At 44.1% G+C, this 19,022-nt stretch overlaps 1 protein-coding gene across 1 annotated transcript; it reads left to right on the top strand.

Moving 5' to 3' along the window:
* Positions 1-763: 763 nt before the first annotated feature.
* LOC110489295 (transcription factor HLF) lies at positions 764-18,710 on the top strand. Its single transcript, XM_090228105.1, has 5 exons — positions 764-1,055; positions 1,530-1,796; positions 7,574-7,996; positions 12,867-13,135; positions 13,804-18,710. Exons 2-5 carry the CDS (start codon positions 1,607-1,609, stop codon positions 14,017-14,019), a joined length of 1,098 nt encoding a protein of 365 aa, XP_090084231.1. The 5' UTR covers positions 764-1,055; positions 1,530-1,606; the 3' UTR covers positions 14,020-18,710.
* Positions 18,711-19,022: the final 312 nt, after the last annotated feature.

Here is a 19,022-nt window from a genome sequence, read left to right as displayed (position 1 = left end):
GTACCATGGGGAAATCTTTGGGCGGAGCCAATGACCTAGTTTTGTCCAATAGCGTTCTGCGAAGGGCAGAGACTAACCTAATTTGAACCAATCGCTGGTAGGCATTATCCGCGCGTGCCAGGGCCATGTGCTCCCTTCGAGTGCAGGAATCGGTTTTAAGGTAGTAGGGAGATAGATATTTTGTGTCGGCCAAAACACAGACTTTCACAATTTTTGCCGGATTAAATGCAAAAATATTGATAATGATGATTTTAATGATTTGTTGAATTTGGTTTCCGGATCCTTGAAATTACAGAGATTAGTCCACACCCCAAGTAGTCTACAAGGAATTTAATAGTAACATTTTTTTAAATAAATCAGAGGGTACTGGACATTGCAAAGCAATTCCATTCTTGTGTAGGTTTAGGATTGGTTACAGTTGTGGAGTTTGTGTGTAACATACAGGACCCGTGATCTTAATCAGATATGTATGTACATTGGTCCATTCATCTCGTGGTTACTAGTTTAGCTTTATGACTGACATTAAGGTCAACCACGTGTTCCATCCATTGGTTACATTAAAAGTTATGCAGAGGGCGAATTGTTCAAGTCGGCGTGGTTTGGTTACAGTAATCGACAACTCCCTCTGACTGGTTTGTTTATGAAGGGGTGGTGCTCATTAATGTCGTTTTGGGCGTTTTCGGAGTTGTAGATCATGAATATTGATCAGCCTCTCCCCCAGCGCCAATCCCCTGTGAGCGCTGATGTCACGAGAGCGGCCCGTGTTCGTTCCAGCTGACTCTTGCGGTGCTCGGTTGCATCCTTGCTCGTAGCCTACAGAAAGGCAGGGAAAGAAGGTAAACGACAAAAATAACGAGAGAGAAAGACTGAGGTAGCGAGAACGACTAAGTAGGGAAAGGAAAAACGAGACCTCAACACCTATCCTACTCATGTTGGATATTATTTGACGACGACTTTTTTTTCCTCCTATCACCCCCCGCCCACACTTATTTTCTCTATTATTGGATTTCTAGGTACCGCTCCATAATCCATTTTACTCCATGGACAACCCTCAGGTTTGTTTGTTTTATTTTTGTCCAGGTCAAGAAGAAAATCAACTCGGTTTGATGCCTATTCTCAATTAAACGGACATCATCAAGCAAGGCATTTTGGCGAAATCTGAGCGCTGACGTGCAACTTTGTTTATCTCATAGATAGAGGCTGGGATAAGTGATTAACTCTTAAAGGGCACATTGCATTTGTTAAGGTTATTGAATAAAACACATTTTTACCATGAACATATTTTTGAGGACCTCATTTTCACTTTTGATTTTCTCATGGAAAGTTGGAAGAGCAATAGCAATAGTTTATTGTTGATATCAAATTATATTTGTCATGTCGAATTGTACTATTCTCTAGCACTTTCTTAATGCATATTTAGATAGATAGGCTAACATTCGGTTTTCGAATGAGGTAAATAACAGTCGGTCTAGCAGTGTGTATTCAGCTGTCCACCTTTTTAATCGTCACTGCTGTGAACCCGCTAACAGCCAGTCCAATCGTTTTGTGGATTAATCGGATAAATTCAGCGCTCATTCCACCGTGGGAATCAACGACCATCCCAATCATGTCTAGGCCGCTCACACAGCTCCTACCGCCCGACCTCCCAGCTGGAGCGAGCCCACAGTTCGGCACTGGTAACCTTGCGGGCAGTGTTCCGACCGGCGGACACTTGAACTCCATGGCCAGCCTCAAGACTCTCCTACAGCTGCCCATCAAGGTTGACCAGCGAGCGAAAGACTGCTGTGTAATGAAAGGTGAGGTTTGTGTGGTGAGGGCAGGAAGGAAGGGGACAGTATATGCATAACAAATATTAAAATAAGTACACACACACACACAGAGTGGCCTGCAAACTTTGTTTTCATTTCGTTGGCTTGGTTTTATGTTTATAAATATAAAGCATTCTTTAACTTGTATAAAGCATTCATTAACTTGTATTCTGCGTTACTTATTATGGCAATAGGTTCATATTTTTGTTGTCAGCAACAACACATACACAGCATAGAACATTAGTGTGTTTATCCTTCATTAAGGACATATCTCATGATATTGATTTTACACTGAGTGTACAAAACATTAGGAACATATTTTAGTTTCAGCCCCTTTTGCTCTCAGAACAGTATCAATTCGTTGGGGGCATGGACTCTACAAGGTGTCCAAAGCGTTCTAAAAGGATGCCGGCCTATGTTGACTCCAATGCTTCCCATAGTTGGCTTGATGTCCTTTGGGTGATTGACCATTCTGGATACACACAGGAAACTTTTGAAATGGAAAAACCCAACAGAGTTGCAGTTCTTGACACGTTCAAACCGGTGCACCTGTCACCTACTACCATACCCCGTTCAAAGGTCTTTAATCTTTTGTCTTGCCCATTCACCCTCTGAATGGCACACATACACAATCAATGTCTCAAGGCTTAAAGGCCCTTCATATTTTGTATGGGGCGGCAGGTAGCCTAGTGGTAAGAGCGTTGGACCAGTAACCAAAAGGTTGCTAAATCAAATCCCAGAGCTGCCCCTGAACAAGGAAGTTGCCCCTGGAAGTTAACCCACTAGGGTTAGGCCGTCATTGTAAATAAGAATTTGTTCTTAAGTTAAATAAAAGGTTAAATAATAAATAAAATCTATTGAAGTGGATTTATCAAGGGATCATAGCTTTCACCTGGATTCACCTGGTCAGTGGAAAGAGCAGGTATTCCAAATGTTTTGTACACTCAGTGTACACCGAGCTCTCAATCCAACAAACACACACATTGTAAATGGTCAAATGTTAACTAAGGGTGGGGACAGGGAAGGTTGTTAAATGTAATGTAAAAAAAAATAATAGATGTACCCAAAAGGAGTTATTTATCATGAAGGCCATAAGCAATAGTCATTACCGCTAGAAATATTAAAATCTCACCTTTCTGGCAAGTAGTTATAAAATCCTGAGGTGTTCACAGTTCACAATATGATGAAAATATGAACAATCATGTATGATTTATTTCCTATTCAACAAAAGTTAAAATGCATTCTAAATATAGTAACAAATGATTAATGACTTATTTAATATTTCGTATTGCTGTAAAATAAAAATGATCATACTTCGTGACAGAACAAAATTGCCACCATTTCATATAACTGATGACGATGAGAAAGTGGTCTTGTTTATATTGTTCTAAATTATTTTGTATTTTTTTCATGTTGAGAGCTCTAAGTCCATCTGAGAACATCACAGTGAGATATATATTTTTTTCTGCAATCACCTGTTTCATATGCTGTATTCATTGTAAGTCGAGCTGCAAGCTTCGCAGCCAGAGGAAATCGATCCTTTGTTTAGATAGGGAGCGACACATTTTTCCTGCCTATGCAAATATGGTGTCAGATTTCACATACTGCATCTCAGATGAGAGCAGCACGTGAAGCAGGACAACCAGAACTTTGAGTCAAATCAAACTTTATTGGTCACATGCGCCAAATACAACCCGTGCAGACTTAACAGTGAAATGCTTAATTTAAAGGACATTCCCAACAGTGCAGAATAAAAAAAAAAAGACAAATATTTGCTAAATAAAAAAGGAAATAGTAACACAATTAAAACAATAACGATGCTATATATAAGGAGTACCAGTACCGAGTCAATGTGCAGTAGTACGAGGTAATTGAAGTAATATAGTATGTACAAGTAGGTAGGAGGAAAAGTGATTAGTCAATCAGGATATATAATAAACAGAGTAGAAGCAGCGTGTGTGTGTGTGTGGCGTCAATATGCATGTGTGAGTGTATGTAATGTGTGTGTTGGAGTGTGAGTGCAAAACAACTGAGAAATAAATAATAGAGGGCTTGAATGTAAATTGTCTGGGTAGCCATTTGATTAACTGTTCAGAAGTCTTGTGGCTTGAGGGTAGAAGCTGTCCAGGAGCCTTTTGATCACAGACTTGGTGCTCCAGTACTGCTTGCCGTGCTGTAGCAAAGAGAAGAGTCTATGACTTGGGTGGCTGGAGTTTTTGACCATTTCTAGGGCCTTCCTCTGACACTGCCTGCATAGCCGTGGGAAGTAGTTGGGGTGGGGCTGGACTAAACTTTTTTGCCTGTGCTGGCACTGCAGACGGCTATATTGGTCTAATAATGCAGGACTATTAAATGCCCAGTGCACTACTTTTCTAAAAAATTATTTATTTCAAATATAATTTAGATTTTTCAGGGGGGGGGGGGGGGTGCTGCAACCCCCTAATTCCTGCGGCTATGACCGCCTGGTATAGAGGTCCTGGATGGTAGGGAGTTCGGCCCCAGTGATGCACTGGGCCATATGCAACACTCTGTAGCGCCGTGTGGTCGGATGCCGACGGTGATGCAGGCAGTCAAGATGCCCTCAATGGTCCAGCTGTAGAAGTTTTTGAGGATCTGAGGGCCCATGACAAATCTTTTCAGACTCCTGCCTCCTGAGGGGGAAGAGGCATTGTCGTGCCCTCTTCACAACTGTGTTGGTGTGAATGGACCATGATAGGTTCTTAGTGATGTGGACACCGAGGGACTTGAAGCTCTCGACCCGCTCTACTACAGCCCCGTCGGCAGACTTAATGATGGTGTTGGAGACTTGTACGGCCACGCAGTCGTGGGTTATCACGCAGGGGGGTCAGCGTGGCAGATGTGTTGTTGCCTACCCTCACCACCTTGGGGGCAGCCCGTCAGGAAGTCCAGGATCCAGTTGCAGAGGGAGGGTTCAGTCCCAGGATCCTTAGCTTAGCGATGATCTTGAAGGTCACTATGGTGTTGAACACTGAGCTGTAGTCAATGAACAGCATTCTTCCTTTTGTTCAGGTGGGATTGAGCAGTATGAAGTGCAATAGAGATTGTGTCATCTGTGGATCTGTTTGGGGCGGTATGCAAATTGGACTGGGTCCAGGGTTTCTGGGATGATGTTGATGTGAGCCATGACCAGTCTTTCAAAGCATTTCATGGCTATGATGTGAGTGTTACGGGGCGGTAGTCATTTAGACAGGTTACCTTAGTGTTCTTAGGCACAGTGACTATGTTGGTTTGCTTGAAGTATGTAGGTATTACAGACTCAGTCAGGGACAGGTTGAAAATGTCAGTGAGGACACTTGCCAGCTGGTTAGCGCATGTTCTGGGTACGCGTCCTGGTAATCTGTCTGTCCCTTGTGAATGTTAACCTGTTTAAAGGTCTTATCACATCGGCTATGGAGAGTGTGATCATACAGTCGTCCGGAACAACTGGTGCTCTCACGCATGGTTCAGTGTTGCTTTCCTCAAAACAAGAATAGAAGGCATTTAGCTCGTCTGGTAGGCTCATGTCACTGGGCAGCTTTCTAGGTTTCCCTTTTGTAATCCATTAAGACACGACTATGCATTCTCTAATGGTGAACTTGATACTTGATGAGCATCAGAGCCGGTGCTGTAGGATTTGATCTTAGTCCTGTATTGACATTTTGCATGTTTGATGGTTCGTCGGCAGGCATAGCAGGATTTCTTATAAGCTCCTTGAAAGCGGCAGCTCTAGCCTTTAGCTCAGTGCGGATGTTTCCTGTAACCCATGGCATCTGGTTGGGAAATGTACGTATGACCACTATGGGCACAACGCCATTGAAACACTTATTAATGAAGCCGGTGACTAATGTGGTAAACTCCTCAATGCCATTGGAAGAGTCCCAGAACATATTCCAGTCTGTGCAGGCGAAACAGTTCTGTAGCTAGTCCCCTAAAATAAGGAACTTAACGTTTAGGTTAAAGGGATGTCACAACCTTAGTCAGCTGCTGTCTGTACACAAACAACAATCACATTGACTAACAGCCTCCCCCTGGTGGCTATAGAGTTGAACAGCAGCCTCCACAATTTTCATGGATATCTTTGTGTAAGAGGTGACGCTGACCAAGACTGACAGCTCCTCCAATGGAGTCAGGGCACAAAGGACCTACCAGCATCAAGTTCACCATTAGAGCATGCATAGTCGGGGTGCATCACTAATGTTAAGGGATGGAGAAGGGCTTTATTACATGAGATGGAGTCTTGAGTGTTTTTTGCATCCAACATATTTGCTTGCCTGTGGCTTCGATGCATGATGCATTTTACTTTGAACAGAAACAGTATATATCTCTCCCTGGTCGGCTTGCTTGCTTTGTTCGACACCCTCATATACACCCACTCGCTGTGCGTATCGCTCCTCTCCTACCTCTTCTGTCCGCCTCTCCATCCTCTCCATCCTCTAGCACATTTACCAAATCCCCCTCATTCACTCCTCTTGCACTTGTCACATCTCCCTCAATCCCCCTTCACTTCTATCTCTTTCCTCATCCCACTTCTTTTCTTTGTATTGCATATCTCTCTGCCTATCCTTTTCTCTCCTCTCTTCCATCACTACTCCTATTTCCACTCCCTCTTCTTTCTCTTCCTTCTCACCCTCTTTATTCTCATCTCCTATATTTCCCCTCATCCAAAAATATCGCTCTGTCATCCATCTCTCCTCCTATTTGAATCTCTTTAGTCTCCTCTTCCCTTTCCTCTTCCTAATCACCACATCTCCTCTTATATTCATTCCCTCTTTTTCTGTCTCCATCCTCTCCTCCCTAATTACTCCTCTGTTCCATCTCGCCTCTCTCCTGTCTATTTATGATTTTTGAATTGCTTTTCTCTCCTCTCTCCTCCCTTTCACCCCTCTCACTCCTCTCATGTCTCCTCTCTTCTCTATCATCTCTCCTGTCTGTCTGGCTTATTTTGCATTCCCTTTTTTTCTCCTCTCTCTTCCCTCTGCATGTCTCTCTCCTCTCTATCTCACTTCCAAAACTGTGTGTGGGCGTGTGTGTGTGCTGACAATAATGCGCTGTGCTGGCCAGTACAGCCCTGGTGTGATCATCACACTATGAATCAGCCCTGTCACCCTTTTCCCTACCCCTTCAACCCTCTATCTGATCTCCTCTGCCTAGCTCTTAGCAGTGTCACACTGATAGTCATCCCCCATTTTGGAGCCCCCTCTCCTTGCTCATTAATGTGATGGCTCTCGCCTCCCCTTATTACCCTCGCTAAGCTGCCAATTCAAGGGAGTGAGGGCTGAGACACGAGACGATGCCACCTCCGCTAATAATGTTAGTGTATCATCTCACTCCCTCATTATGTTAGCCTAGCATCTCTCTCTTTCCTCATTATGCTAGCTTAGCATCTCACTTCCTCTTCATGATGTCAGAGTAGCATTTCAGTTCACCTTCATGATATTAGCATAGCATCTCACACCCTTACTCACATTTCTCAGCCAGCCTGTGTGTGGATGGGAAGACTGCTGGCACTGTTGCTGAATCAACCATGTAATGGCGGTTGGTTGCATGCAGAGCTGTTGAAGGCACAATGGCTCCCAGGCAGATTATGTGATGATAAGCGACAGCAGTGATGAACACTGAACAGGCTGGATTTTTGCACTCAATGACCCTCTCTCGCTCTCTCCCCTTTTCCTCCAATTGTTCTCTTTCATTTATTCTCTCTCCATCTCGCTCGCTCTCTTTCTCCATCTCCTTTCTATCTCTTTCTCCCCATCTCCCACTAACAGATAAAGACAAACCCCAGGACTCAGACGAGGACTCCATGAGTGGAGGTCCAGGTGGCCGGCCTTCCCAGTCGGCCTTCCTGGGGCCCCATCTGTGGGAGCGCACGCTGCCCTGCAGCGACGGGGGCCTCTTCCAGCTTCAGTACATGGACCTGGAGGAGTTCCTGACTGAGAACGGCATGGCCATGCACAACAAAGGTGGCAACGGCTCGAGCGCCAGCGCCCAGGTGCCCTCGCAGAGTTCCCTGCAGTCGGCCGTGCCCAACCAGAGCTCCCAGTGCCCGCCGTCATCCCCTCCACCATGTTCTTCTTCATCGTCCTCCATGTCCTCCTCATCTTCCTCCTCCTCGCTGCTGGGCCTGGACAATGTGCCGCTGCCACCAAACGGACTGCCAGGCATGATGGGAGGGCCCGAGTGCCTACATGGTTAGTAGTAGAGCTCTGCTACCTGAGCCGAGCCCGACGGGCCCCAACGTTATACATCGGGTTAAGGCCTGTTTTTTTTTTCATCAATAACTAACGTACGAGTAGGGCTCGGGTATCGCTAAATTAATCACTAACGTTTTGAAGCTGAGCCATTTGCTCGTGTTCTGCTGCGCAGTACAGTCATATCTGACTAAGATCTTAACATGGTGTCAGAAGTCCTGAAACCTCGGCAAATACAGTGGGGCAAAAAAGTATTTAGTCAGCCACCAATTGTGCAAGTTCTCCTGCTTAAAAAGATGAGAGAGGCCTGTAATTTTAATCATAGGTACACTTCAACTATGTCAGACAAAATTAGAAAAATCCAGAAAATCACATTGTAGGATTTTTTATTAATTTATTTGCAAATTATGGTAGAAAATAACTATTTGGTCAATAACAAAAGTTTATCTCAATACTTTGTTATATACCCTTTGTTGGCAATGACAGAGGTCAAACGTTTTCTGTAAGTCTTCACAAGGTTTTCACACACAGTTGCTGGTATTTTGGCCCATTCCTCCATGCACATCTCCTCTAGAGCAGTGATGTTTTGGGGCTGTTGCTGGGCAACACGGACTTTCAACTCCCTCCAAATATTTTCTATGAGGTTGAGATCTGGAGACTGGCTAGGCCACGACAGGACCTTGAAATGCTTCTTACGAAGCCACTCCTTTCTTGCCCGGGTGGTGTGTTTGGGATCATTGTCATGCTGAAAGACCCAGCCACGTTTCATCTTCAATGCCCTTGCTGATGGAAGGAGGTTTTCACTCAAAATCTCACGATACATGGCCCCATTCATTCTTTCCTTTACACGGATCAGTCGTCCTGGTCCCTTTGCAGAAAAACAGCCCCAAAGCATGATGTTTTCACCCCCATGCTTCACAGTAGGTATGGTGTTATTTGGATGCAACTCAGCATTCTTTGTCCTCCAAACACGACGAGTTAAGTTTTTACCAAGAAGTTCTATTTTGGTTTTATTTGACCATATGACATTCTCCCAATCTTCTTCTGGATCAGCCAAATGCTCTCTATCAAACTTCAGACGGGCCTGGACATGTACTGGCTTAAGCAGAGGGACACGTCTGCCACTGCAGGATTTGAGTCCCTGGCGGTGTAGTGTGTTACTGATGGTAGGCTTTGTTACTTTGGTCCCAGCTCTCTGCAGGTCATTCACTAGGTCCCCCCGTGTGGTTCTGGGATTTTTCTTCAAACCAAGCTGCTTACCTATTGCAGATTCAGTCTTCCCAGCCTGGTGCAGGTCTACAATTTTGTTTCTGGTGTCCTTTGACAGCTCTTTGGTCTTGGCCATAGTGGAGTTTGGAGTGTGACTGTTTGAGGTTGTGGATAGGTGTATTTTTATACTGATAACAAGTTCAAACAGGTGCCATTAATACAGGTAACGAGTGGAGGACAGAGGAGCCTTGTAAAGTTACAGGTCTGTGAGAGCCAGAAATCTTGCTTGTTTATAGGTGACCAAATACTTATTTTCCACCATAATTTGCTAATAAATTCATAAAAAATCCTACAATGTGATTTTCTGGATTTTTTTTCTCATTTTGTCTGTCATAGTTGAAGTGTACCTATGATGAAAATTACAGGCCTCTCTCATCTTTTTAAGTGGGAGAACTTGCACAATTGGTGGCTGACTAAATATGTTTTTGCCCCACTGTGTGTATGTGTATATATATATATATATATATATTATACAAAAAATATATATTTGTACTTTTACCCCTTTTACTCCCCAATTTCATGATATCCCAAAAATATATATTTGTACTTTTACGCCTTTTACTCCTCAATTTCATGATATCCAATTGGTGCAACTCCCCTATGGAGGCGAAGGTCGAGAGCCATTCTCTCCGACCAGGGAGAGAAATATACTGTTTCTGTTCAAAACGACCCTGCCAAGCTGTACTGCTTCTTGACACACTGCTTCCTTAACCCGGATGCCAGCCGTATCAATGTGTCCGAGGAAACACCGTCCAGATGGCGACCAAGGTCAGCCTGCAGGCGCCTGGCCCGCCACAAGGAGTCGCTAGAGTCCGATGGGACAAGGAAATCCCGGACGGCCTAACCCAGATTGTGCGCCGCCTCATGGGTCTCCTGACCACAGCCGGCTTTAACACAGCCTGGGATCGAACCCGGGTCTGTAGTGATGCCTCAAGCACTGTGATGCGGTGCCATTAACCTCCGTGAGACACGCGGGAGGCCCAGGTTCCATTTCTGTGCCTTGTACCGGTTCCAACCCCCGGTGTGTAGGTGAGGGATTATTTTTCACCATATGTTTGCGTGTTTTGCGTTGGTGTGTGTCTGAGCAATGTCACAAGATCGACAATGTCACAAGATGACTGAAACGGTCATTGCAGTAGTTGCACCTTCCTCAACATGCCCCATGTCGGCCTTGGTTGGCGGGGGAAAACACGGCAGTTTGTGAAGCTCCAAGGCAAAAACAAATATTTAGGAGGGCCAATGGAACTGCTTTATGTTTTATTCCAAAGTACAAACGCCTCACTGTGCATTGATAAATACAAAAATCCCCCGTCTAGTGCGAAATTGGTGGCTTGATGCTAGCAGAAGATGATCAAGGGACAGGGGACAAAAACAAGCAGAAGCTATATACAAAGGGTAAAAAGACAGGGTATAGTCTCAAACAACTTGTCCAGTAGACGATTCAGGGCCCTTTGTTTTGGCACCTGGTTTTATCGTAATTAACCTCTTAAACTCTGACACCCTCTGGTGGCATTTTCTAATAAACGCATAATATTGTATACTCCCACCATAAAGTGCATTTGGTTTTCAAAACTACAAGCACATGCTTTACAATGTCCATCAGGGTGTACCCTTTTCCATCACTAGACCTACTTTGCATACTCTTATGACATCGCCAGCAGTACGATTTGAGTTTGATTTCCAAAAAGACAATTACTGTAGCTTTCAAATGACGTGTCCCTTTCTATTTTTCTGACGACAACGTTCACACCGGACCGAAACAGATCTGCTAAATCCCTTCTACACAAACAGACTAACGTTACGAAGAACAAAATATATAGATGAGTTACAGACCAGGGAATACAGTCGAGTGCTTAGAGAAATGATCAAATTCCGGAATCAATTGTAGAAATGTTTAGCACAATAAATCATTTGAATGACCCGTGGAGAGGAAAGGGTTAAGAAAGACTCTGCAATACAGTAGAAACGAGAGAGCCCAGTTGAGTGTTCTCCTTGCATGTTTTAAAACCTCTCACTCTGTCTCTCCCTCCCCCTTACTCCCTCTCTCACACGCTTGGGCCATGTGCAGGCGTTGTGTCACGTGCCGATGCAGAGAGCAATGGCGCGAGAGAGCAAGGGGAGGGGTTGGAGGGAGCGAGGCATAAAGAGGGAGTAAAGTAGAGAGAGAGAGAGAGAGAGAGAGCATAATATTGCATAAGACTAGCCTTCCATAAAGAAGCCGAGAGATTTACGTTGCAGAGATATCCCCACCATGTCGCCATACCATTTTTACACACTGAACAACATTGTGACATAACATTTCAGAATGACATGTTGTTGACATAAGGACTGAGGGAAAGACTGCTATGAAATGAAAGGTGAGGTTTATTGTTTGTGTGTGGTAGTGGTGGTGGTGGTGGGGGGGGGGGGGGCTGCTTTAGACAGCTGTGCTCTCTGTGTTATTTTCTGAAGGCGGGAGGAAGAACGTGATGCAGAGTGGTTTGTCCTTTGGATACTTATGAAGGAAGGATCTTGTGTATATTTTAAATTGAAGATAGAGGGAGTATGGGGGGTGGGGTAGGTGTTGGAGGGGTATTGGAGGGAACTGTCTTTGTGGTGGCTATGTAGTGAGAGGACGGGGGAGCGCATTTTATGTAACACTTCCTAAAGCACATTCCATTTCAGCATTTCTATTTCCTCAAGTGTTTTCTAAAAACAAATCGCAATCAAACAATCGTTGCCAACAACCCTGCTCAGAATTGTTACCTGGAAAATGTACTTGTATTGCTATTAAGTATACAAAATAAATATATTATAGGTGTATTTTACAACTTGATGATTGTTCCTCACCGTGAACGTAATCTCTGGCCCAGCAGATACTGTTTCATTAAACAGCCACTAAAAACTTCAGCTAACTTTAACTACCACAAACTAACAATCAATGGAAGTGATGGGGGCATGTGAGCGTGTATTATTTTTTTTAAATCACATTTTAAGTAGCATCAAACCAAATATGGAGTTGATGGTTAGCTGAATTTTGTAGTGGCTGTTTAAAGAAAAACGAATCAATGGTTCAGTTATCTTGGCCCATAGATTACTTTCAGGGTGAGCAACCATATAACATCAAGCTGTAAAATAGTGAACTACTCCTTTGAAGATCAAGCATATTTTACTGAGTGAGGGTAAAATAGAATGACCTTGACCAAAGGTAAAAGATGGCAAGGGGCATAAGAAAGCTTAGAGCTGCATGTAGAAGGTTGTTTACCCAGCAACACTGTTTTTGGATCGGTTTCAACCTTTTGCCCAAAATGGTTGTTATTAAGATTGGGCTTTGGTGCCATCTTATCCTGGATCAGCCAGCTGCCAACTCAACTCCAAAACTGACGGAGTGATGTGGCCTCTGCTTCCACCTGGCGGCTGACCGGTAACACTGCAACCTCCGTACAGCAGCCTGTTTATAAACACGTCATATGTGTTATGTTATGATGCCTTTATACACAGAACTAACTCATCCTCTATACCTTATTATTGGCATGCTTGAGGCTTTGACCTTTCACCCTGGCCATGGTGAGAGGTATGTGATCAACCACAAGTTTGTTTTTGTTGGCCTCTCTCCATATAGGTGGCCAAGTAGGGCCTCCTGACCTCTCCTCGCCCTCCTCCACCACCACCTCTCCCTGTCCCCCCGGGCCGCCAGGGGGCCCGCCGGTCACCAGTGGCACTGCTGACGTCATGGTGAACTTTGACCCGGACCCGGCGGACGTGGCGCTGTCCAGCGTGCCGGGCCAGGAAGCCTTCGACCCGCGAAGGCACCGCTTCTCGGACGAGGAGCTCAAGCCACAGCCCATGATCAAGAAGGCCCGCAAGATGCTGGTGCCAGACGAGCAGAAGGTGCTACATTTCTTACAATTCTTGTCTTTAAATGAAGTTTGCACATAAGAAGCTTAATGGTAGAGTTGACAAAATGTCATCCTAAAAAGCAGGTCAACTTCCTGCTTAAGTGAATGACAATGTGGGAATTCCTCAATGGATGGCACACATTGGGAAGGGGCAAGTTTAAATTCTGATGTCTGTAGGCAGGAGGTCCTCATCGCTGTGTGTGATGTCATATTGCTGAGTCTACCTTTTAATGCACGTGCAGGTTTTTTTACAGGCTGTATTCGATGAATTAGAACTAATTACGTAATTGAGGTGCATGCGTTCATCTTTCTGGCTCATTGTAGAGCAGAAGAAGTAGTTATACATTCCTGATGGAACTGGCATGTAGATGTGCATGTAACACCATGGTAAGAAGGTAGGAAACTATCACATTGCTGTCTGTAGAGTAGCTAATTGTGATGGAATTATTAGTAAGGCTCTGTGTACTTTTCAGTCATTTCAACACAAACGTTTATACAAATCTTTATATACATGCTTCAAGTGTGCAAATACAATGCTCAGATGTGACCCCTCTCCCCCTGCCCCCCTCGCCATCACAAAACTGAGCCTTCTTGCCCCTCTCCTTCCTCTCTCCTCTCCCACCCCCACAACACGCCTCTACTTTGTGGTGACTCCTGCAGGACGACAAGTACTGGAGCCGGCGCTACAAGAACAACGAGGCGGCCAAGCGCTCACGTGACGCCCGGCGCCTCAAGGAGAACCAGATCACGGTGCGTGCCGCCTTCCTGGAGCGAGAGAACGCTGCTCTCAGACAGGAAGTGGCCGACATGCGCAAGGAGCTGGGCCGGTGCCGCAACATCCTCAACAAGTTTGAGAGTCGACACGGAGACTTGTGAGGAGGAGGAGGAAGAGGAGGGAGGCGGTGGAGGAGGAGGAGAGAGGGGTATAAGGCAACATTGGCAGCCCTTTATTTGAGGGGGTGCGCGTACGGCCTATGTAGACTTGGCGTAAGCATCGTATGACACCTTGCGTAAGCGTCCATGTTGCGAGTAGCCTGCAGTGTTGCCGTGAGTGCAGCCTCCATTTAGTGATTCTGTGCTATGCTGGTTTCACTCCCCGTGTCTCTTTGACGGGTATTGTCACTTGGGCGCCGCGACGTCATTCAGTGTTTTGTATCAGGTGCATTGCAGTGTTTTTCCGGGTAATGCGCAGGGCCATACGTGCACCCGCTCAAATGAGGTGTTCAAATCATACAGATCACAAGACAACTAATGTTTTTAAGCTATAGACAAGGAGACAAGCCAGGGGAAGACAGGTGTGTACTTTATTTCTATGACAAAACATGTATATTTTTGAACTGTACTGGGCAAGGAGGGAGACGTGGGCAAACTAGAAAATAGAGGATGAGCTACAGTATAACTAGAAGAGGAAGATTAGGAGAGGTGGTTCAGGACAGAAGAAAGCAAAGAGATTTCAACATAACTGTATATTTTTATATTTGCAAAGATGGACAGTTCAGAGGGGTTTTTGGAAGTAATATTTTGTATATTTTATATATGGGTGAGTTTAGTATAGAGATGGGGGCTATTGGTAAATGGATTGGTAAATGATATATTTTGAACTCGTTAAGATAGAGGGGTCAGAGGTCGTCATAGAGAATGTATAATGGTTGTATCCAGGGATAACATGACGGCAAGAGAGGAGAATTATCTTAGTAAATGTTTGTGGACATAGACAGATCGAAGACATTGTATAGTTTTAATTTTGTTCTGTTAGGTTCGTTGAAGCACTTAAAAGGGAATTCTCAAAAATGTTCTCTTCATGTTCATCATCGCCAGTACCATTAACATGTGGAAATGGGGCATTTATGTTTTGTAGTAAAAAAAGACAAGTGTTTCCAATGAGTTCATCAATCAATTAGTAGGCAATGCCTACTCGTAATTGGTTAAAATCACATGATACACACCGATGATGTCATTGGAAACACTTTTCACATATGTTGATGTTGGGGTGGTTCTGGAGATGATGAAAATGGAAAAAATGACAAGTTTACTTTTTAAAGGGCAATTCTTCCTCTTTTCAACCGCATTATCGTCATCTCCACCATCAAACCAGTGTTTACATATGTGAGAACATCACGTTCCTATTGTCTGTGCTTAAAAAGATACGAAGTAAGGTCCCCCAAAAAATGCTTCTCTTATGACATCACCTGCAACAAGTTTTTAGCCCAAGGGAGAGTATTTTCTAGCTCCCCGCGTGACCGCGAATCTCAGTTTTTGAAAATCACAGTTTTTAAAATGTTGAAACTTTTGATGTCATTGGGGAGAACTTTAACTAGATTTTTCTACAAAACCTAGAAATGCACCTTTTTCACATACACTACACAGCCAAATATTTCAGCCACACCCGTTGCTGACTGGTTTATAAAATCTTGCACACAGCCATGCAATCTCCATAGGAAACATTGGCAGTAAAACGGCCCGTACTGAAGAGCTCAGTGACTTTAAACATGGCACCGTCATAGGTTGCCACCTTTCCAACAAGTCAGTTAAACAAATTTCTGCCCTGCTAGAGCTGCCCCGGTCAACTGCAACGGCTGTTATTGTGAAGTGGAAACATCTAGGAGCAACAACGGCTCAGCCGCGAAGTGGTAGGCCACACTAGCTCACAGAACTGGACCACCGAGTGCTGTCCTCGGTTGCAATACTCACTACCGAGTTCCAAACTGCCTCTGGAAGCAATATCAGCACAATAACTGATCTTCGGAAGCTTCATGAAATGGGGGTTTCCATGGCCAAGCAGCCTCACACAAACCTAAGATCACCATGCGCAATGCCAAGCGTCGGCTGGAGTGGTGTAAAGCTCACCACAATTGGACTCTGGAGCAATGGAAACGCGTTCTCTGGAGTGATGGATCATGCATCACCATTAGCAATATCAGACGAATCTGGGTTTGGTGGATGCCAGGAGAAAGCTAACTGCCCCAATGCATAGTGCCAACTGTAAAGTTTGGTGGTGGAGAAGGAATAATGGTTTGGGGTTGTTTTTCATGGTTCGGGCTAGGTCCCTTACTTCCAGTGAAGGGAACCTTAACGCTATAGCATACAATGACATTCTAGACAATTCTGTGCTTCCGACTTTGTGGCAACAGTTTGGGGAAGGCCCTTTCCTGTTTCAGCATGACAATGCCCCCATGCACAAAGCGCTCCATACAGAAATGTTTTGTCTAGATCGGTGTGGAAGAACTTGACTGGCCTGCACAGAGCCCTGACCTCAACCCCATGTGAGCCAGGCCTAATCGCCCCAACATCAGTGCCTGACCTCACTAATGCTCTGGTGACTGAATAGAAGCAAGTCCCTGCAGCAATGTTCCAACATCTAGTGGACAGCCTTCCCAGAAGAGTGGAGGCTCTTATAGCAGCAAAGGAGGGACCGACTCCATATTAATGGCCATGATTTTGGAATGAGATCTTCGACGAGCAGGTGTCCACATACCCTTGGCCATGTTATGTATGTTGACACTGGTATTGTGTTGGAGATAACGAAAGTGAATTTGAAAAGTGGTGGAGTTGCCCTTTTAATTTGTTCTCTTCTCTTTGATTCCTTTCTGGAATTAAATCGTTTTAATTGTGTGTCTGGCACTGAGAGAGAGAGAGAGAGCGAGAGAGAGAATAAATGGAAATGCTACAGTCAGTGATCAATCGCGAGGACAGCTGCAGCCACATAGATATTTGTGAATAAATATTGCTCAAATGTGTTGCCAGGTATTCATGTCGATGGGTGAATATGTTCGGCACAGACGCACACCGCAAACAGACATGTCAAGCCACACAGTCAAATAAGCTGGACCAGTGACTACAAATGCATTTTTACATTAAATTACATTCTTGCACGTACTCTCACACCCACTCTCAAATTATCTCGCACACACACTTATTTGGCCCTGACAGCAAGCTGGACCTTGAAACGCAGGGCCATGTATGATAGCACACAACACTTCATCACTTTCTACAGCATCGTCTCTCTCTCTCTCTCTCTCTCTCTCTCTCTCTCTCTCTCTCTCTCTCTTCTGATCCAATTTTGAATTGTGACACCGAATTGAAACTGGTTTGGAATCGATGGCCCGGGTTAAGTTGGCAGGGTTTAGCATGAACCTGAGCATGCCGACCGTTAACACACCTCACCTTTGATTACAATTCTTCTTCTTATTAGTGCGGACTATATATGGTGCTCATCCTGATCCTCCATCTGAACACACACACACCTCAACATAGTAACTGAACTACCTATACCTTTTATTTTCTTGGTTTGTTCTTTATTTTGCGTATCGTGCTGTAAGAGGAAATCGTATATATGTAGATTGACACACAGAAGAGTATGTCGACACCTTTCCTGAACAACTTTACCCAGTGAAACAATACACCCTAATGTACCATACACATGTACAATTAAATACGAAAACTGATCTCTCACTAGATATGTGTGTGTATATGATATATGCTTGAACATGTGACTATAGATGTAATAATATACATGGCTTGAATATATAAATGTAGTATAAAATGATTGGAATCATTGTCAATTTCTCAGGTGTTCTGGGGGATAAAAAAAAAAACTCTTACGCTAAATCTTGATTACTGAAGTTGTTCTTTCTTTTTACGGTTTGACCAGGATACATTTTGGAGCTGGCCCACTTTAGCAGTACATTTCGGTAAAATTAGATGGAATTGTACTGCGTACTACCAACTCACCTTGGTAGTGAGGTTGTAATTATACCAGTTCTGGATTTTAAGGTCTTTGTTGATTTCAGACATAGAATTCAATGTTCTTTTTTATTCTTCTCTCTATTACAGTTATTATTGCTAGTATTATCGTCGTTGTTGTCGTTGTTATTATCACTACTCTTGTTTCTTTTCCTTGCTACAACTTTTTAAGTGGGAATGCAGTTCTCATTTTTATCTCCCTTGTATTTTTCAAGACCATCTTTACTCTACTTTATTTTCCATGAGCCTGTTCACTATTGGCACCATCCACTGAGACTATCCAGGTGCACTGTGGGGGCTGTAGTCTTGTCTGTGGGTGTTGTAATGTAACAAAAGCGGAAACAACCACAAACTATGGACTTGAAGGAAGAAAACAAAACCTGGAAGAATTTGAACTACATCTCCCAGCACAGGCTTCTAACACCACCCATCTTTTGATGGACGAAGAAGCAACTTTTTGATACCTGGGACTTGTTTGCAGAAGCTTATAAACTTTTAACAGCGGTATTTTTCTACATGTATGATTACTGTATGATACTGTATGATTACTACAACTTTTTGTGGGCATTTGTAGTCCATCCTCACAATGATGGTATGCTACTAAACGGCATTGCGGGTAATGTACACAGCCTATTTCACCTTCCCCATGTGGATTATAAACTACTACCTGTTGTGACTGTTATAAATAAACTACAAATCCCATGAGCACACCACTACCCTAATGCACCAGTAATGTCTACTGATCCTGCCTATATGGATGCTGGGGGATGTGGTCTGGCTTTTCTGAAATCACCAATAAAGATTCATCCTTACTCACTGAGAAAGCTTTTGTGGTGTCTTGTATGTTGTCAAAATTGTATATCTTCTCTTTGTGTGAAACTACAGTGAATCGAACTCTCACAGCATCAGAAAGTACAACGAAGGCACTAAGGCCATTTAAGATGGTGCTACCCCCCCCCCGAGACCATATTAGACATCATAAAATGGAGGCCCACTGCCACCTGTGACCAGTGGGCTGGTTCAGCTGTTCGTCAACATGGATTGCTTCAAGCAGTTCCCTCTCAACTCCGTCTGCCGTCTGTTCAGTCAGTAGTAGCAGCATGGCATCGCCCAGGTGTTAACCAACATGGGTTCAA

Source organism: Oncorhynchus mykiss, chromosome 30, assembly GCF_057628025.1.
Source record: "Oncorhynchus mykiss isolate SJ-2025 chromosome 30, ASM5762802v1, whole genome shotgun sequence".
In the NCBI taxonomy this organism is placed as follows: Eukaryota; Metazoa; Chordata; class Actinopteri; order Salmoniformes; family Salmonidae; genus Oncorhynchus; species Oncorhynchus mykiss.
Note: the sequence above shows the minus strand (reverse complement) of the source record. Positions and strands in the feature narration are given on the sequence as shown.